We start from the raw sequence: 17,568 nt of genomic DNA, 5'->3' as shown, positions 1-17,568 counted from the left end.
CTGGTAGAGCAGAAAGCTCTCTGAACCACTGACCCATCTCTCCAGCCCCAAATCTGATGATTCTTTTCAATTCTCTCAGCTCAGAGACTGAGTGTCTCAGAATCTGCAAAGAAAGGTGCCATACTTAGGGTTACTGTTGCTGCAGTGAAACACCATGACCAAAGCAACTTGAGGAGGAAAGGGTTTATTTGACTTATAATTTCACAGCACGTTCATCATCAAAGGGATAAGATAGGAACTCAAGCAGGGCAGGAACCTGGGGCCACAGAGTGCTGCTTACTGGTTTGCTCTCCATGACTTGCTCAGCCTGCTTTCTTATAGAACTCAGGACTGCCAGCCCAGGTGTCGCGGTCCTTTAATTGTCCCACCTTACCTTGGGAACTTACCAGCACGATGCCCTGACTGCAAAAAGTTCTGAAGCAGTTGGAAAAGACTCCCCGTATGGGCCACCATTTGTCGCGCCCACCTCGACCAACAAGGAAGACTCAACGCCCAGACTCTTCTTTAAGCGGTTTATTCAGGAACCTTGAACAATCTTCTCCCGGGGACTGCCAGGGAGCCCCAACCCACAGCTTAAAAGCCCTTGGGCGGCCAACCCCAGTATGCCACGTGGAACATGCAGATAGGTCCACGTACGCAGAAGCAAGCCTGATATCCAGCCTTAACCAAATACAGGTGTTGTTTATCATAGAGAGCACCTGCTGTCTGGCTAGCAGAAGGCAGAAGCCAGCACCATCTTAAGGGTGCGGCACTTCGCAGCTCTCTACATCCCCCTTCAATTGCTAATTAAGAAAATACTCTCCAGGCCTGCCTGCAGCTCAACCATATGAAGGCATTTTCTCAGTTGAGGCTCTCTCTTCTCTGATGCCTCTAGCCTGTGTCAAGTTGACATAAAAGTAGTGTTCCAGACTCGGTGGGTTTTTCCTATCATGTTCTTCTGGTTAAACCTGGAAAGTTATGCCTTGAGACAGTGTTGATCAGTTAGCCACCAGCTCGTGTGGCTGTCCCTAGCCACTCTCATCCCTAAAGTAAGAACCATGTGTTCACCAAGGGAAAGTATTGACTAATAGTCTTTAGGAGTCATAAGTGAGTGGCTGGAGAGATGACTTGGTGGTTTAGAGCACTTATGTGCCCTTCCAGACAACCCTAGTTCAGAACCCAGCACCCATGTCCGGTGGCTCACTGCTACCTGCAAATCCAGCTCCAAGGACCCTGACATCATCTTCTGGGCTCCCCAGGCTCTGCAGGCACTCACACAAGTAGCATATAGACACATACGCATACATCTGAGTTTGGTCAGGTTAGTTGGTTGGTTGCTTGCTTGTAACCGAAGGAAGGAAGGAAGGAAGGAAGGAAGGAAGGAAGGAAGGAAGGAAGGAAGGAAGGAAGGAAGGAAGGAAGGAAGGAAGGGAAAGAAGGAAGGGAAGGAAGGAGAAGAGGGAGAGATAAGAAAGAAAGAAAGAAAGAAAGAAAGAAAGAAAGAAAGAAAGAAAGAAAGAAAGAAAGAAAGGAGAAGGAAGAGGGAAGGAAGGAATTCTTACTGTAGTGGCATAAATCTTAAGTCTCAGCACTTGGGAGGCAGAGGCAGGCCATCTCTTTGAATTCCAGGCCAGCCAGGGCTTTGTGAGATTCCCCAACTTGAAGGAAAAACAGAGCCATAAATGACGGCTTCACCAACTATCTCCAGTGTGCCCTCTGTGTGATTTAGGGGTGGCTGATTTTAAAGGTGGCATATCTTCCAGTGAGCAGAGGCATGTTCTTTAGAGACCAAGTCAGTACCAGGAATAATTGGGCTTTGGAATTTTGAGTGGTACCAGGGTAAGCTTTCAAAGAAATTGGTGCCATGAAGCCCCAACACTAGAATAGAAACCAACTGATTTCTATTCATATATATATTATGTGAATATATGAAAAGGGTATAATGAAAGTCAATATTTCAAACAATTAATATATAACTATGAAAAAAGGTTCGTTGTTTGTTTGTTTTGTTTTGTTTTTAAGTTTAAGGCCCCGCAGGCAGAACAGCCTTCTGGTTATAGAAATGCCCAGAGAGACACCTGTATTATTATAGCACCATAGGCCGCTAGACCAGCAGTTCTCACCCTTCCTACTGCTGCACCCCTCTAGTAAAGTTCTTCATGTGGTGGTGACCCCCAACCATAAAATTATTGCCACTTCACAATTGTAACTTTGCTACTGTTATGAACCATAATGTAAATATTTGTGTTTTCTGAAGGTCTTAGGTAACCCCTGTGAAAGGGTCATGACCCACAGGTTGAGAACCACTGCTGTAATGCAAACTGATTAGCAGTTTGAGCTAATTACCTTCAAGGAGATGCACCACAGTAGGAACTACAGGAGAGAGAAGATGAAGATAACTTTTCTTGTGGTCTGTGCTGTAATAGAGGCCAAATGGTATATTCTCCATGTACTTGGCCTTGGGACCTGGGATTTGAAGTACTGTTATATATGTATTTGGTATGTCATAGGGCAATTGTGGAAAACTGCACGGATGTTCATTCTGTGTGGTAATGCAGTGTAAGAATGTGTTGTGCGTGTTCAATCTGTTTTGCGGAGTGCATAATATATGTTCTGTCTTGACAGCTACATAACCATTGTTATGGTTAGATTATATGAGGCCTACAGATCCTACATTTGTCATAAACATCCCCTTTTAGGTAAAAGAAACAAAGATGAAAAATGTTTCAGTTGTCTTTTTAGTTATTAATAATGCAGAAGGATGGCTGAGAGATGGCCCAGTGGTTAAGAGAGTTTGCTGCTCTTGGGAAGGACCGTAAGTTGGGTTCCCAACACCCACATCAGATGTCTCACAACAGCCTACAACTCTGGCATGAGAAACTCAGACTGCTCCTTCTGGCTTTTTTGGGTGCCCACATGCAACGTACATATACACTCATACACAATAATTATGAAAAAAATCTTTAAATAATGGAGAAGATCCATGGAAAGCTAGAATGTGGGAAAACAGTGGTCCTGCCAACCACTCCTCCTAGCCTTTTTAAGGGTTAAGGGGCCAGATTGAACATATATGTGTGTCTCAGTTAGGGTTTCTGTTGCTGCAATGAAACACCATGACCAAGGAGTAAATTGGGGAGGAAAGGGTTTATTCAGCTCACACTTCCTCATTGCCTTCCATTACTGAAGGAAGTCAGGACAGGAACTCAGACAGGGCAGGAACCTGAAGGTAGAAGCTGATGCAGAGGCCATGGAGGGGTGCTGCTTACTGGTTTGCTTCCATGGCTTGCTGAGCCTGCTTTCTTATAGAACCCAGGATCACCAGCCCAGGGATGGCACCACCCACCATGGACTGAACCCTCCCCCATTGATCACTAATTGAGAAAATGCCCCGCAGCTGGATCTCACGGAGGCATTTCCTCAGCTGACGCTCCTTCCTCTCTGATGACTCTAGCTTGTGTCAAATTGACACACAAAACCAGCCAGTACAATGTGGTTATTAATTTATACTGCAATCCCATTAGCAGCCAGAGGATTCGTTCCTTGAAGAAATATTTACAGATAGATGGAATTCTGATCTTAGTGGATGAGGCAGTGAAGCCAGTTCTCCCTCGTGGAACATGTGGCATCCTTGCAGCCGCATGTGGTGCTTAAGCATTTTGAATTCAGCTGTGTGATGGCAACGCCCATTGTGAGTCTTTGCCCATTTCATTAAGGGGTAGTAGACTCAAGCTCGGTGGCAAGGGACTATTGTCAGATGACACCTCTGAGAATCAGAGTTCCCTGGGTCAGAAATGTGGTTTTCGTTCCCCTCTTCCATAAATCACTTTCAGATGCTGGGACAACCATGGGTTGGGGATGCTGAACCCACCAGAAATCCTTGTTGTGAGTTTCATTCCTCCCCACTCACTTCACATGGTTTCTTCTGCGTGTAATTATACGAAGTATTTCATTTGAATAATAATAAGTCTTCAAAATTAAAGTTGTAGAAATAAAGATAAACTGTTTTTCCAAATCCATATTGACAACTAATTACCTGTTCCTCCATGATTAAGATATATAGATAGACAGATATTCACTTTTTAAAGTATTATTACGATGATGATCTATTTTTTGTTGTTGTGCCTGTTGCTGGGTTATAAAGGACCTTTTAATAAATTTATGGCCTTTCACCATTGCCTGTTGCAATGTTGATTCTGTATTGTGTCCTTGGACTTCAATCTGTGAAGACACTATTGGTTTTACTAATCTAAAAAAATATATATGACCTTTATATTCTTCTCTCCGTGTGTGTGTGTGTGTGTGTGTGTGTGTGTGTGTTACTAGGGGATACTTGTATTTACAATAACAAGTTTTGCCTTCAGAGCCTCAGGCTTGCTTTCTGAGCCATCTGCATTTGCCACAATAAGTTAATCTGACCCAGAGAAGCCCCTCCCATCCCTATCACACACACACACACACACACACACACACACACACACACACACACACACCAAACATGCCAATCCAGAGCGTTGGTTATCCCCTGTTGGTGGGTACACTGAGGTAGAGACTTCAGCCCTGTGAAACCCATGTCTCTCCCATATCTCATTGCCAAGAGACGGGCACCTGGATTAATTAAGCAGCTCCTGGGTCAGGTGGCTATTAAATGTAAGTCCAGATTGGCCCCCTGCCAGGAGAAAAGTGAGATGAAACGGTGACACAGCTGCCCTGCCTGGTGGGTCGTCACTGCCTGCCACCCCAACCACGAACGGGAGACGATGCTAGTGGAAACCAAAAGCAAGCCCTTCCCTGCTTCTGATCAAGAACTCCTCTGGGCTTCCTACTCAGGGGCTTCCAGTTGAAACAGTGACCTAAGAACCCTGATTCACTCTGTCCTGCCTGTGTTCTCACTTCTCCCAGTTTCTCTTGTGTGGGGACAGCACAGCCAGGAACGGAGGTTCGAGTCGTGTGGGGTATCTGGGACATCTGCTTCCATTCCTCTGACTCCTGACTGTTTAGCTTCAGTATTTATTTTCTACTTTATTGCACTTTGAGGAAAGGATTGAGGCAAAGCAAATGGGGGTGAGTAAACCCTTAGGTAGGACAGAGCTAAGGAAACAGGCATGCTCTAAGACATTGCCTAAAGACAGGCTTTAAGAGATGGGAGTCTGCCTGTTGGGTGTGGTTGACTTCCATCTGAGGATGGGTGAGTTATCTAGGGGTCCCTTCTGCGCCCCCGCTTTTCTACAAGAGGGAGGGTCCCCTCAACGACAAGGCCAGGTTGCCACCTAGCTCTGCATCAGGGCAGTTCCAGTATTCCCTGAACGAAGGCTCTGTGTCCTTGGTGATACACTCGTTACCTAGGAGACCTGGCAGCAGGACTGAGGCCTGCAGAGGAGATGAGAGGCTGTAAATGAGGACAGTCCTGTCGCCTCCCAGCTGCTCACCAGTGCTGCCCTTTCAGTGAGGCTACTACTGTCTTCACAAGGCCACCAGGAACAGCCTCAGCTGTGGCTACACATGATTGCTGATTGTTTTAAACTTCTGTCTGGGGGCCTGTTTGCTCCACTCAGTGTATCATCGTTGCAAACTCGCAAAGCATATCTTGCACCTTCTGATTAAGGGTAAATATGACTCGAAGGTGTGCTCTGACAACAGAATGAAGTTCTAACAGGTGTTTTCTTATGCACCCCCAAACCTTCTCCTGCCTCTTCCTTGTTCTATGCCTCCTCGTTACTCCCAAGCCCCAAATGCTCCCAACTGCTGCCAGTTTCAGATTCTCTGCATCCTTGGGCATCCATTGCACTAGACAGAGAAGCTGTTTCAGACACGTGTCTCCATCTTGGCCAAGATTGTATTTGGGTAGCCTGAGCTGACTATTTTCGTAGAACAGGGCATGTTTGGGATAATGAGGTAGAGACTCTATGATAGTTTTAGAGGTAGACATTCTTATGTCCATGGCTGGTGACAGGATAGTGACATTTTCTCAGCTGTGCCCCATTCATTACCATCCACTCCTGAGGGTATTTTCTAGATGAGGAAACCTGGACCCAGAGAAGGTGGATTTTTTTTCCAGCAAGTGACATTATTGGGCTTGCTACTGGTTCCCCAATACCAAGGTGGTCAACAGTATGGGAGACAGAGGAGCCTGAGGCTTGGGAGTGGCTGGTGGTTTCAACCAGATTTGGAATCTGGGCCCCTGGCAGTTTCCCCCTCCATTTGTTCTTATGAGTTGAATTCGACAGTCTGTTCTCCATTCTTGGATTCACACCGTCTTCTCTCCAAAGAACATGGTCTTATCTATGAGGTGAGGAATCAGTGTTGGGCCAGTGTTTCTCAACCTTCCCAATGCTGTGACCCTTTTATATAATTCCTCATTTTGTGGTGACCCCAACTATAAAATTGTTTTTGTTGCTACTTCATAACTGTAGTTTTGCTATTATTATGAATCATAATGTAAATATCTATGTTTTCCAATGGTCTTAGGCAACCTCTGTGAAAGGGTCGCTTGACACCACCCCCCCACCAAAGGTATTGCAACCCACAGGTTGAAAACCACTGGGTTATCAGATTATTATTTTTTCATAAAGTGTATTTTGCAGCTGCTTTTCATTGCATAGTGTTGATTCGGCAACACCCCCATGGTTCGAAAGATGGTTGCTGATGACAGTGGCCAAGTTTGTGCCCAGTACCTTGTGAGGTCTATATTTAAACCACTTTCAGCTGGTTGGTTTAATCCTCACAGCAGTAAAGAAAGACCTCATTACTATCCCATTCTATAGACAAGGACAAAAGGCCACCACCAAGCTCTGTAAAATAGTAAAGACAGGACACAGACCTGGGGGCTGCCTCTTGCTCTGTGAGGTGCTGGTCAGTTCTGTTCCTTGATGTGTGGACAGAGGAATGTCTAGATTCCTATGTTGTTCCTCAGACCCTCACTGATGCCTACTGGCATTAGGCTATTAGTCTTTTAACTACACCTCCCCTACGCCACCGAATTTGTTCTCCCTTAGAGTAGTATATTACTGCTGTGGTCGCCCCCTCACATAGTTACAACCCTCAGGGCAGGCACCCTGATGTCACATGTCTTTTCCTTGAAACTGACTAAAATTAATTGTTTATCAAATAAATGAGAAAAGGAAGAATTTCCAGAAGTAATATTCTTTTTCAACAGTTTTGTGTGTGTGTGTGTGTGTGTGTGTGTGTGTGTGTGTGTGTGTGTGTACATGTGCATGTGGGGGTCAGAGAACAAGCTTTGAGAGCTGGTTCTCCACTTCCATCAAGTGGATTCCTAGAATCTAACTGAGGTCTTCAGGCTGGTCAGCAAGCACCTTAACTTTTTGAGCCATGTCTCTGGCCCCAACAATGATATTCCTGATTACCCAGTTGTGCATTGTAAAGGATATGCATTGAAAATTTTTATATCGAAAATATTCTCCCAAATGTCATTAAGTTTGACTTATTACCTTCCTTAGAACAATCTAAGAGATTATAATAATTGATTTTCTTCGGCAAAGTTAATTTTAGGGCTCCGTTTTTAATAGATCAAATGAATTTATCATTCGTTTTCCACACATACCTCCTTTTTTGACCCCAGCAGCCAGTGGTGAGAAAGTTCAAGCCTTAGATTAGCAGAACACTGTGACACAGAGTGAGTTTAAAATGGGCTCTCTGGGGGCAAGATGACATCAGTAGAGCCATCCAGAGTTGACTGACTGTCAGTCAGGACCTGTCAGTACATGGGCTCCAGGTCAGGATTAGAAATGATCTGTTCCTGAAATAATGGCAAAGGCCTGAAGTATGAACCATTGTCGGGGAGACTGTTCACACTGAGGTAAACTTACAACGCCTGATCGCATGACTGATGGGTTATAGGCAGGAATTTTCACTTCATTGCAGTAAGAATAGGGCAAAGATCGCTGTGGAGATGGCTCAGAAGGTAAGGTGCGAACAAAAGCAATGGAGTGTAGTCCCTAGAACACACATGAAAACTGTCTTCCAGACCCAACAGGACTGATACACGTGTGAATTCACAGGATGACAGCATGCACCTGTGAGTGAACCTGCATAAGGTCAAGACAGGAAAAAAAAATCCCAGCATGAGGAGGGAAAGTGAACACAAATTCGTAACCTAGAAGGCATTTGCCATGGAAACCTGCTGAGAAGGGGAGAATCAGTTCTCTCCAGTGGAGGGACACTGGGTATATCAACCACACACCAGGGCGGGCCCCACGCTCCAGTGTAGTTGGACAACACGAAACAGACTCCTTGGCGTTGGCATGCTTTTCTTGGTTTGGTTTGGTTTACTTTGGTATTACAGGGTGTGTGTGTGTGTGTGTGTGTGTGTGTGTGTGTGTGTGTGTGTGTATTTGGGGTTTGTTTGTTTGTTTTGATTTGGAGGGTTGTTTCTTAAGAGAGATTGAATATTAAATTATGTGGGAAGGAAATAGAGAATTTAGAAGGAGTTGGGGACAGGAAAGAATATGATCAACATATATTGTATGAGAATATATTAAATATTGTATATTATATTAAACATAATATATTAATAATATAATATGTTAAAGTCGACAAATAAAAGGCATTATGGTGTGTCTTACAATTCGAGCACTGAGAAGCAGAGACAGAAGGATTCCCTGGGTTCTCTGATCAACCACACTAACCTTGTCGATGAGTCCTAATAATAATCACTGAGCATCAGGCCAGTGAGAAAGAGGCCCAACACTGTCCTTTGTTCAACACACAGAAACACGTAAATAATACATGCACACACATAAAGGGGGAGGGGAGTAAGAGTAGGAACCCCTTAGGAAGGAAGGCTATAAACAGATAGCCGTCAAATGTAAATACTTATCCTCTCTCCTCTCGACATGATACATCATTGTGTTGTGCTTTGCCCCTCTTCCTATAAAAGCAAATATTGTGGGTTGCATTTAGTTTGATAAGTCAGTCATTTCAGGTTTGGCTACATGCAGCATTTAAAAAACAATGGCACAAATTTCCCCACTGCCCTGCTTCATTAGCCAACCAACTTTGCACAGTAAAATGAATCCTCATTTCTTACGGAATGAGCAGACATCCTGTACCCTTGATTGCTCTGCCTGTTGCTGTGATGAACCAAGTGACCAAAAGCAGCTTGGGGAGGAAAATGTTTATCATGGAGGGAAGCCAGGGCAAGAACTCAGGGCAGGAACCTGTAGGCAGGACCTGAAGCAGAGACGTGGAGGAAGCTGCTAATGTTGCTTTCCTGTTTAACCCAGGGCCACCTGCCCAGGGGTAGCACTTCTCCCAGTGGCCTGGGCCCTCCCACAACAATCTTTAATCAAATAAATATCAGGCAGGCATGCCAAAAAGCTGATCTCAGAGAGGTAACTCCTCAATTGGGGCTTCCTCCTTCCGGGTAATTTTAGTTTGTGTCGAGCTCACAAACTGTGGAGCACGGCCCAGTTTCACTCACAGCTTCATGAAATAATTCCAGTGTGGGTAGAGGCTCCCTGGATGCTTTGCATGGGAGATACTTCATCGGTCCTTCTAGGCTGATGACTTGATATTTTCATGAGAAATGAAGTTGCACACAAGGCTAGGTCTTGCATTCTGTCTAACTCTGTGTTTGGGTGTCTTGAGTCACCGGATAATGGGGCACCAGTGACCGCTGCTTTTCCAAAGTTAATCGACTCTGGGAGATTTGAGACCGCACCCTGCAGTTAGAAATTACACTTGGCAGTGGTGGCTATAATTTTGTCATTTGTCTCTGGCTGGGCTTGACTGCTAGAACCTGATGTAGATAGTGACATCTAGTGGCTCTGAAATAGAGGAGCCTCCGTGGGCCTCGCAGATGTTTAATTAATTAATGTTCTGAGTAAGTACCTGTTGAGGAACCAGCTCTAGGCATGTCCTAAAAATATATCCTCCACATGCCTAATGAGTTTGCCCAAAATAGGAGATTGTTGTATTGTTTCTTTGCTGATTGATTTTTTTTGTCCTTCCCCTAGACAGAAGATCCAACCATGGAGAGACCCTATACATTTAAGGACTTTCTCCTGCGACCAAGAAGGTAAGACTTGCGGTGGGTGTAGGAGTGCGTGTTTGCAGTGCTGGTTTCTCTGAGGACAGTCTCAGAAGAAGGAGAAAAAAAGCCATATCCATTTTTATAACTGGTTTTCTTCCTGGATGCAGTCATAAATCACGAGTCAAGGGGTTTTTGCGGTTGAAAATGGCCTACATGCCGAAAAACGGAGGTCAGGATGAAGAGAACGGCGAGCAGCGGGACGACATGGAGGTATGAGAGACAGCTGCAGGCCCTGGCCTGTTTCCTGGCTGCTCATCTCGCTTGTATTACACTTAGAGACTCTGATGGAAGGAAGTGAATGTTTCCAAACGTAAATACAAGTGCTGTGTCAAATACCCCCTGCCTTTGTCTTTGAAAGTCCTCCAGGGTGAGATTGTTTTAGCAAAAGTGAAATTCCCATTTTATGTCACAACACTAACAATAGGAAGAGCTGCTCTTTACACAGTTGTGTTAGTTTCTTGTCTGGCTGCTGTTAACATACCCAACTGGAGCCTCTGAAGGAAGAAGGGCTCACATTTCAAGCCAGTGAAGTTCACCGTGGCAGGGCGGTCGTGGAAGCAGGAATGTGAGGCAGCTGGTCGTATTGAATCACAGTCCGGAGACAGACAGTGGACAGAGCAGGGTTCAGCTGTAAATCCACAAGGCCCTCCCCCAGTGATCCCCTTCCTTCAGCAAGACTCCACTTTGTCTAATGGTTTCACAACTTTTCCAAGCACTGTCACCAGCTGAGGACCACGTTTCCAAGAACATGAGCCTAAGGATGACATTTCACAGCAGCCTAGGCATCTACTGTGGACAGCCCCACTGCCAGGAAAAAAAATCCCCACCATTGCTTTGGAATTTCAGTTCCTTTTAGGCTCCTTGAACTTGCTCCAGAGTGGATGAGGGCTGACTTAGAAACTCTCTCCCCATTTCTGGTTCATTTGGTCCACAGGCGACTGTATGTATCGCAGAGCCATCCTTGGGAAATGCCATTTAGCACAGAGCTATCCAGAAGAGTGTCCCGTGCTGTCCTCCTCTGGCATAGTGGGCTCTTCGCTCTATGGTCACATGTCTGTACTCTGGGCCCCATTGTAATACCATAGCGTGTGTTGTAGACTCAATTCTCACGTTGTTCCTCCCATTGAGCAAGGCCTCCCTGGCGTTTTCACATCTGTTTGCAGCTGTCCCACATGTGTGGCACTTAAGTGATACATGGTGGGCAAGTTGACCAAACCCTCTTCCAACCAAGGGGCCACATTTCCAGGCAGTGTTTCACTGTAGGCTTCCTCAGCTGCCACCACGTGACAGAGACTGAAGTGGGTGGCAGGCAGTAGCAGAGTTTGAGATTTCCCAAGCAAAGCAACAGATTGCTGTGTGAAATCCAAGGAAATTTTTTTATGCTCTTCTCGTCTTCCAACGGCAGTCACCAGTGAATCGGTTGATTTTCCGCTGGCTTTACCAGGGGATGTTAGGAAAGCAATACTTAATGCCAAAGGCATGTGTCGGAACATTGCAGCTCTGATGCTGGCACCATGGAGTCTGTCTGGGCAGTGCCTAACAACAGCAGCAGTTTCTAGACAACTCCTGGTCACACTTCATGTCCTCTCAGACCAACCCCGGACCATCCTCATTGGAGACCAGTAGCCCTGTCCCTACACCTGTAACCTGGGCCGTGCTTTCTTTTAGAGCACGCATGCATGCCTCATGGCGGTGTAGAAAGGATGACAGCTGCAACAGCTCTGGCATGTCCCCGTGTCGTTGGCTTTGTGCAGCCCTGGAGGTCTTTGAGTCGGAATAACTACTGGAAATGTAAAAGTTTATGAGGTGATTTAGAAACTTAAACAGGGCAGCAGGTCAGTGCGGCTTCTGTCACACCCGCTTTGATCCATGGGAGAAAGAAAGGACTGGCACATGCGAGTTGTCTTCTGCCCTATACACGTGTGCTGGGTATGCACACATGAACTCACATGTAAATATACACACTCAAATCGATGAATGTTTTACACAATGAAAAGAAAGTAAATGGAGGGTCCAAACCTGGTGGCCCCCTGTGATGCGGCCATCTTAGAAGCTGGTAGGATTAAGTGGCCGTTGTTCAAATAGGTTTTGAGATTTTGGATTGGTTTTTCTCCCTTTGAGGGAGAATGTGTCTCAGTGCGACATGGGGAACCATTATAAGACCCAGAGTGTGAGGCAGAGTAGGCAGAAGAATGTCACCCTGGGGTTGTCTGCTCCTGTGATCTGGAGCCCAGACTCATGACCTCCCATTAACTTTACTCCACAGCACGGGTGGGAAGTTGTTGACTCAAACGACTCAGCTTCCCAGCACCAGGAGGAGCTCCCGCCTCCTCCTCTGCCACCGGGATGGGAAGAGAAAGTGGACAATTTAGGGCGCACTTACTATGTCAACCACAACAATAGAAGTACGCAGTGGCACCGGCCCAGCTTGATGTAAGTACCACCAGATGGCAGGGATGCTTTGTCACGTCCTGCACAGCAAAGGGTGGCAATTGGAGGACAAGTTTGGGGGCTAGTGAGTGAGCGTGTGCATGTGTACATTTGTGCGCGTGCGTGCGTGCGTGCGTGCGTGTGTGTGTGTGTGTGTGTGCGCAGGAAGAGGCTGCTGCCCTGTGCCATGTTGCCCCTTGTCATGCAATTGGAACTATTCTTCTGTGCCCTTTTGGGATTACTGAAATGAGCTCTTCCTAGATTCTGCTTTGGGTCGGCGATCATCTTCCTTCCCTCGTCTTCAGCTCCCTCTCCTGACTGACCCAGGGTGGAAATCAGGAGGCAGATTGGCTTTGCCATTTTCTTTAATGTTTGGCATTTTTATTCTTCTACATTATTTGATTTAGAAAGTCGCAAAGGCTTCTTTTATTTTTATTTTATTCACTTTTCAGAAAATTTATCTATTGCTGCCTTGGTATATTTAGAAATGCAAAGAAAATTTGAAAAGCCAAAATTAGTAATTACTGTTTATTTCAACATCCTACTGGCTTAGGGAGAGAGCAAGGCAGTTGATGCCTGTTCCCTTAGTAATTTTTGTTCTGATGATAGCAAATAAATAAATCCTAGTTACCTCAATTACTGTTTTTAAAAAAGATCTTGAAGTAGTGCCGGGTGTTGGTGGCGCACGCCTTTAATCCCAGCACTCGGGAGGCAGAGGCAGGCGGATCTCTGTGAGTTCGAGGCCAGCCTGGTCTTCAGAGTGAGTTCCAGGACAGCCTTCAAAAACAATACAGAGAAACCCTGTCCCGAAAAAAAACAAAAAACAAAAAACAAAAAAACAAAAAACAAAAAACAAAAAAAAGATCTTGAAGTAGCTTTTTGTTATATCATAGTAGCAAAACTTAAATCTATTGATGTGCAGTAATAGGTGGAGCCAAAGTACCCATGATAAACACAGAAGTTACCTTAGACATATAAGCTTGCCAGCAGCCAAAACAGCAGCATTATAATATTACCAAGTAGATATTACAAGTGATCAATTTTCAAAGCACAACAAAAGCAAATGAGTGTACTTACTTGCTCTTGAGATCATATTCTCTTCAGCCCAAACTGAAAGAGATTTCCCAATGATGTTTTTTAAGCAAGTGATATCTAGAGATCCCGGAAACTGTTCTTACAAATCCGTTATCCTTAGAAATTTTAAAGGTATCTGCCATATAATTGGGGCAGTGGCTAGAGAGGGCAGCTAAGTCAGCCGGGTGACATTTTATGGTTTGAGGGTAAAGATTGCAGCGTCTGGAGCAGAGGTAGTCATCCCTGGTCTTCTCCATAGGTCTCTCAGTTGTTTTTGGACACCCAGTGTGGCCTTAGCTCATTGCTTAGATAAGATGCACATCACCATGTTAGGTGCTTAAATATACTTTTTGTTGATACTATAGATTTGCTGCTGTTTGAATTTCGTTAATGATCACTGTACTTAGAAGTTGGATAAGCCATTTAAGTACTGTATCTCTTTGTGGTAGAAATAACTTTGGGCCTACCTCGGGCATGGTTTCATACCATTTGAAAAGCAGCGCCATTCACCTAAGCTAAACGGCACAGGAGAGGAGTATTCACAAAGGGGCTATGTGATGATCAGAGTGCCACGAGACCCCTGCAGAACAGGACCAGAAAGAAATGTTAATGGCTGACACATAGCTGGGATTGTTTGCCTTCATTAATCAGTGCCTTGAAGATGGAAGTCTTTATTTGAGGGGAAAGATGGGTACCATTGCTAATGAGGTGACAACAGACAGCACAGGACCAAGTCCTTGAGACTTGGTGGTAGTTCCACAGGTGTATACTTAAATCAATCAAGATGTATCAGCTACATAAGTATGGCTTCTTACATGTGAAACATCCCAAAAGCAAGAAATCTATTCTGCAGTTTATGGATTTAGAATTATTGCTCCTTAACTGTTTGACTTGGCCAAGAAGCCCTAGGACTGCCAAAAGAATTATCTTTTCTTCTAGATTTAAAAAAATCATAATTCAATTTTATAGACAGTTCCAGCACCCTTCAGAGAAAAAAAATACTGTGAGAAAATATCTTAATTAAGAAGTTGTATCTGAGGACACTGGGTAGTGATCAATCAGGTCCTAAGTAAACAAAGAATTAGCTACCTCAGTGGGCAGAAATAAAGAGACAGGCTTGTAATCCCAGCGCTTCGGTGAGATAGGAACTTCTGGGCTGCATAGCTAGACCCTACAAAGACTACTTCAGTGGCTCCGATTCTTGCCCAGTGTGTTACAGACTCGTGTCCAAAGTTGAACCCTGTGAACTTGGCAGGATCCCTCCTGTCCCTGGCTTTCCCTTGTGCGTAGGAAGCTCTATAGGTAACTCTCACCCCCGTCTCTTGACAGATGTCCCTCAGTTAAGCACGCGTGCTCCAGGGGTCTCATCACAGCCGCTTTCTGCTTGCTTCCTCTCATTGCCTGTGCGCCGTGCCCTTTCCCCAAACAGCAAGTGAGAGCCAGAGATGGAGCAGGCTCCTACCGACGAGTAAATGTCTGCCACCCGGCCCTTCTCATCTGCCATCTCTGTAGCCTGTGGTCTCTGTGTGTTCGGCTGGGTGTTTGTTGGTTGGTTTTTATTCAGCCTCTCCAGTGCTAGGATTTCAGATGTGAGCTGCCTTGAAGAGACTGAATAGGAAAATAGTGGGACTGGGACTTCTGACTCCTAGATCCTCATGCCCAATACCAGAGTATGAGCACGGCAAAATGCAGTTTTAGATGAATGGCTGACCAAAAGGAGCCATTTCAGGAAGTGATTTTAGGCATGTGGTTTGGGGCACTGTACAGGACAAGTTCAGGCTTATAACTATGGAGCAGCAGGTGTCCCTTGAAGTCACTCCACCTTCCCAGGTCTAGTGGTGGCTTTTAAAACACCATTAGGTTCTTAATCTTATTTAGATGTAAACTATATTTTACTACAAAAATGACAATCCTTTTAAATGAAGAAATACCTCTTTGTAAGATAAACTTCTTTAGGTGAAATGCTTATTTTAAGCTTTTGATTATAAAATACTCTACACCTCCTAGTTTCCTCATATATATCTGTAGTTTGGGTCATCATTTCAGTCACTTACATTGAGGCAAAGGGGGGGGGGTGGGCAAGATGTCTCAGAGGATAAAAAGCCTTTACCTCACCAGCCTGAGGTCCTGAGTTAATCCCCAGAACCTCTATACACATGCTGTAGCACATCCTACACACACACACACACACACACACACACACACACACACACACACACTGTCACACACATGTGTATGTAATAGTAATCAATATAATTTATTAAAACAAAGCAAATGCAGCTCTGCATGTTCTGGGGCATTAATCTTAGTAGACACTGAGACTGATTTCAAGGAAGGATCGGTCAAGTAGTAAAGTCTTGTCATTCCTGTCATTTCCCATGATATGTAAAGGGAAATTGTGCATGCAAAATTAACTACTGAAGAAAAAAATGACGTAGGCATTTCTCACAGTGTTTCCCTGTTCCCAGTAAAGTCATCTTTGCTTGTAGAAACTTGTAGGTAATCAGCAGCTTTCCCTTAGTTAAATGCAGAGGAAAAAGACCCGTCCACACACACACCCTGTGCAGATTCTTCATATTGTTATGTTAGGTGAGAAAAGCTTGTGCTACTGTGTTTGATCATTGTTGTGGCCAGATACATAAGATAAATTAGGGATGGTCATTACTGTGACCAGATGCCTAAGATCAGTTATGGGAGGTCATTGCTGTGACCATATACCTGAGATCAATTATGGGAGGGAGGTTTTATTTTGGTTCACAGCTTCGAAGGTTCGTAGCCAGGGAGGGAGTAACTCCGTTGCTTTGGAAGACAAAGGAGCTCTCCTGGCAGTGGGAACACTGGCTTTAAAACTGACAGGACACAGAGAACGCATTACTGGGCTACCCAGCTTCCTCCTCCGTTTCTTCCATCCCTCCAGCTGCTTGGGTGGCACCCGCATTCAGGGTGCCACTTCCCCCTCAGTGAGTCCTCTGAAATGTGGGAGAGCTGTGTTCTCGGAACATCGAGTTGACTATGAAAATGAACCACCACAAAGCCCCTGGTTGGAATTTCAAAATCAGAGTTACCATTCACACCAGTTGCTGACTAACTAAGCATGTTGGGTATGAGAAATTGACATCACTGGTTTTTAAATACAACATTCTTTACACACACAAACACACACACACACACACACACACACACACACTGCATATTCTTTAGAGGATATGAGATGCAGACAGAGTGACAGTCCATCCAAGCATGGTGACCCTTGTTTTAATCCTGCTTGTAGAGCTCCTAGAATCCCCCCAGTATAACTGTGGATTGAATTTCAAGAAGGGCTTGCAATCTTCACAAAACACACATGGAGTAAAGAATTTTCAAGTGAGGAAAATAACCATAAGGTGCAACTATGTTTGTCCTTAATCATCAAGAGAGGGCCAGGTACAGCGGCGCACGCCTTTAGTCCTGGCGCTCAGGACGCAGAGGCAGGATCTTTGTGAGTTTAAGGCCCATCACGGCTACTAGAGAGACACTGCCTGATAAAAAAGAAAAGAAAGCAAAGAGAAAGTTTAAAGCATAGTAAAGCAGGTGCCTGATAGCCTCTTTGACCTCTTACTCTGCTGAAGTCATGGGGACTAAACAGAAACTAACTTCCGTGCTACTTCCTTTAGCCCTAACATTAATAGATACCGATGCTTGATGGAAACATTTCACTATTCAGGATGTGGTGCCGTCCTCCTGCAGTGTTGCTCTAGTTGCTGCTCTGAGGTCCAGTGAGCTCTTTATTTGGGATTTGAGTGAGTTTGAAAGTGCTAGAGACTTTGAATCCTTTCTTTTAGAAAGAATTTGTAATTAGACTGTTAATCAATAATGCATTTCAAGTCACCTAAACTAAAATCTTCAATTATTTTGGCCCATTAACCTGCAGCATAATTTGTGCTAAGTAGATGTGGAGCTGGATTGAATGTGTTTGTGAGTGCCTCTGGAGGGTGTTTGGACTTCCACTCCAGCAACATAGCAACATCTAGCTGATGTCTCCCCCCGCTCCAACTTTT

General features: G+C 44.8%; 1 protein-coding gene across 11 annotated transcripts in view; it reads left to right on the top strand.

Moving 5' to 3' along the window:
• The window catches only part of Nedd4l (NEDD4 like E3 ubiquitin protein ligase), a 319,440-nt gene that overhangs the window by 248,458 nt on the left and 53,414 nt on the right, over positions 1 to 17,568 (top strand). For all 11 annotated transcript variants that reach the window (XM_040741708.1, XM_040741707.1, XM_040741706.1 and 8 more), the window contains 3 exons: positions 9,951 to 10,012; positions 10,135 to 10,237; positions 12,294 to 12,460. In XM_040741708.1, the coding sequence (XP_040597642.1) occupies positions 9,951 to 10,012; positions 10,135 to 10,237; positions 12,294 to 12,460 (332 nt within the window). The remainder of the gene's footprint in view (positions 1 to 9,950; positions 10,013 to 10,134; positions 10,238 to 12,293; positions 12,461 to 17,568) is intronic.

Source organism: Mesocricetus auratus, unplaced genomic scaffold (assembly GCF_017639785.1).
Source record: "Mesocricetus auratus isolate SY011 unplaced genomic scaffold, BCM_Maur_2.0 Super-Scaffold_6730, whole genome shotgun sequence".
Lineage (NCBI taxonomy): Eukaryota > Metazoa > Chordata > Mammalia > Rodentia > Cricetidae > Mesocricetus > Mesocricetus auratus.
Note: the sequence above shows the minus strand (reverse complement) of the source record. Positions and strands in the feature narration are given on the sequence as shown.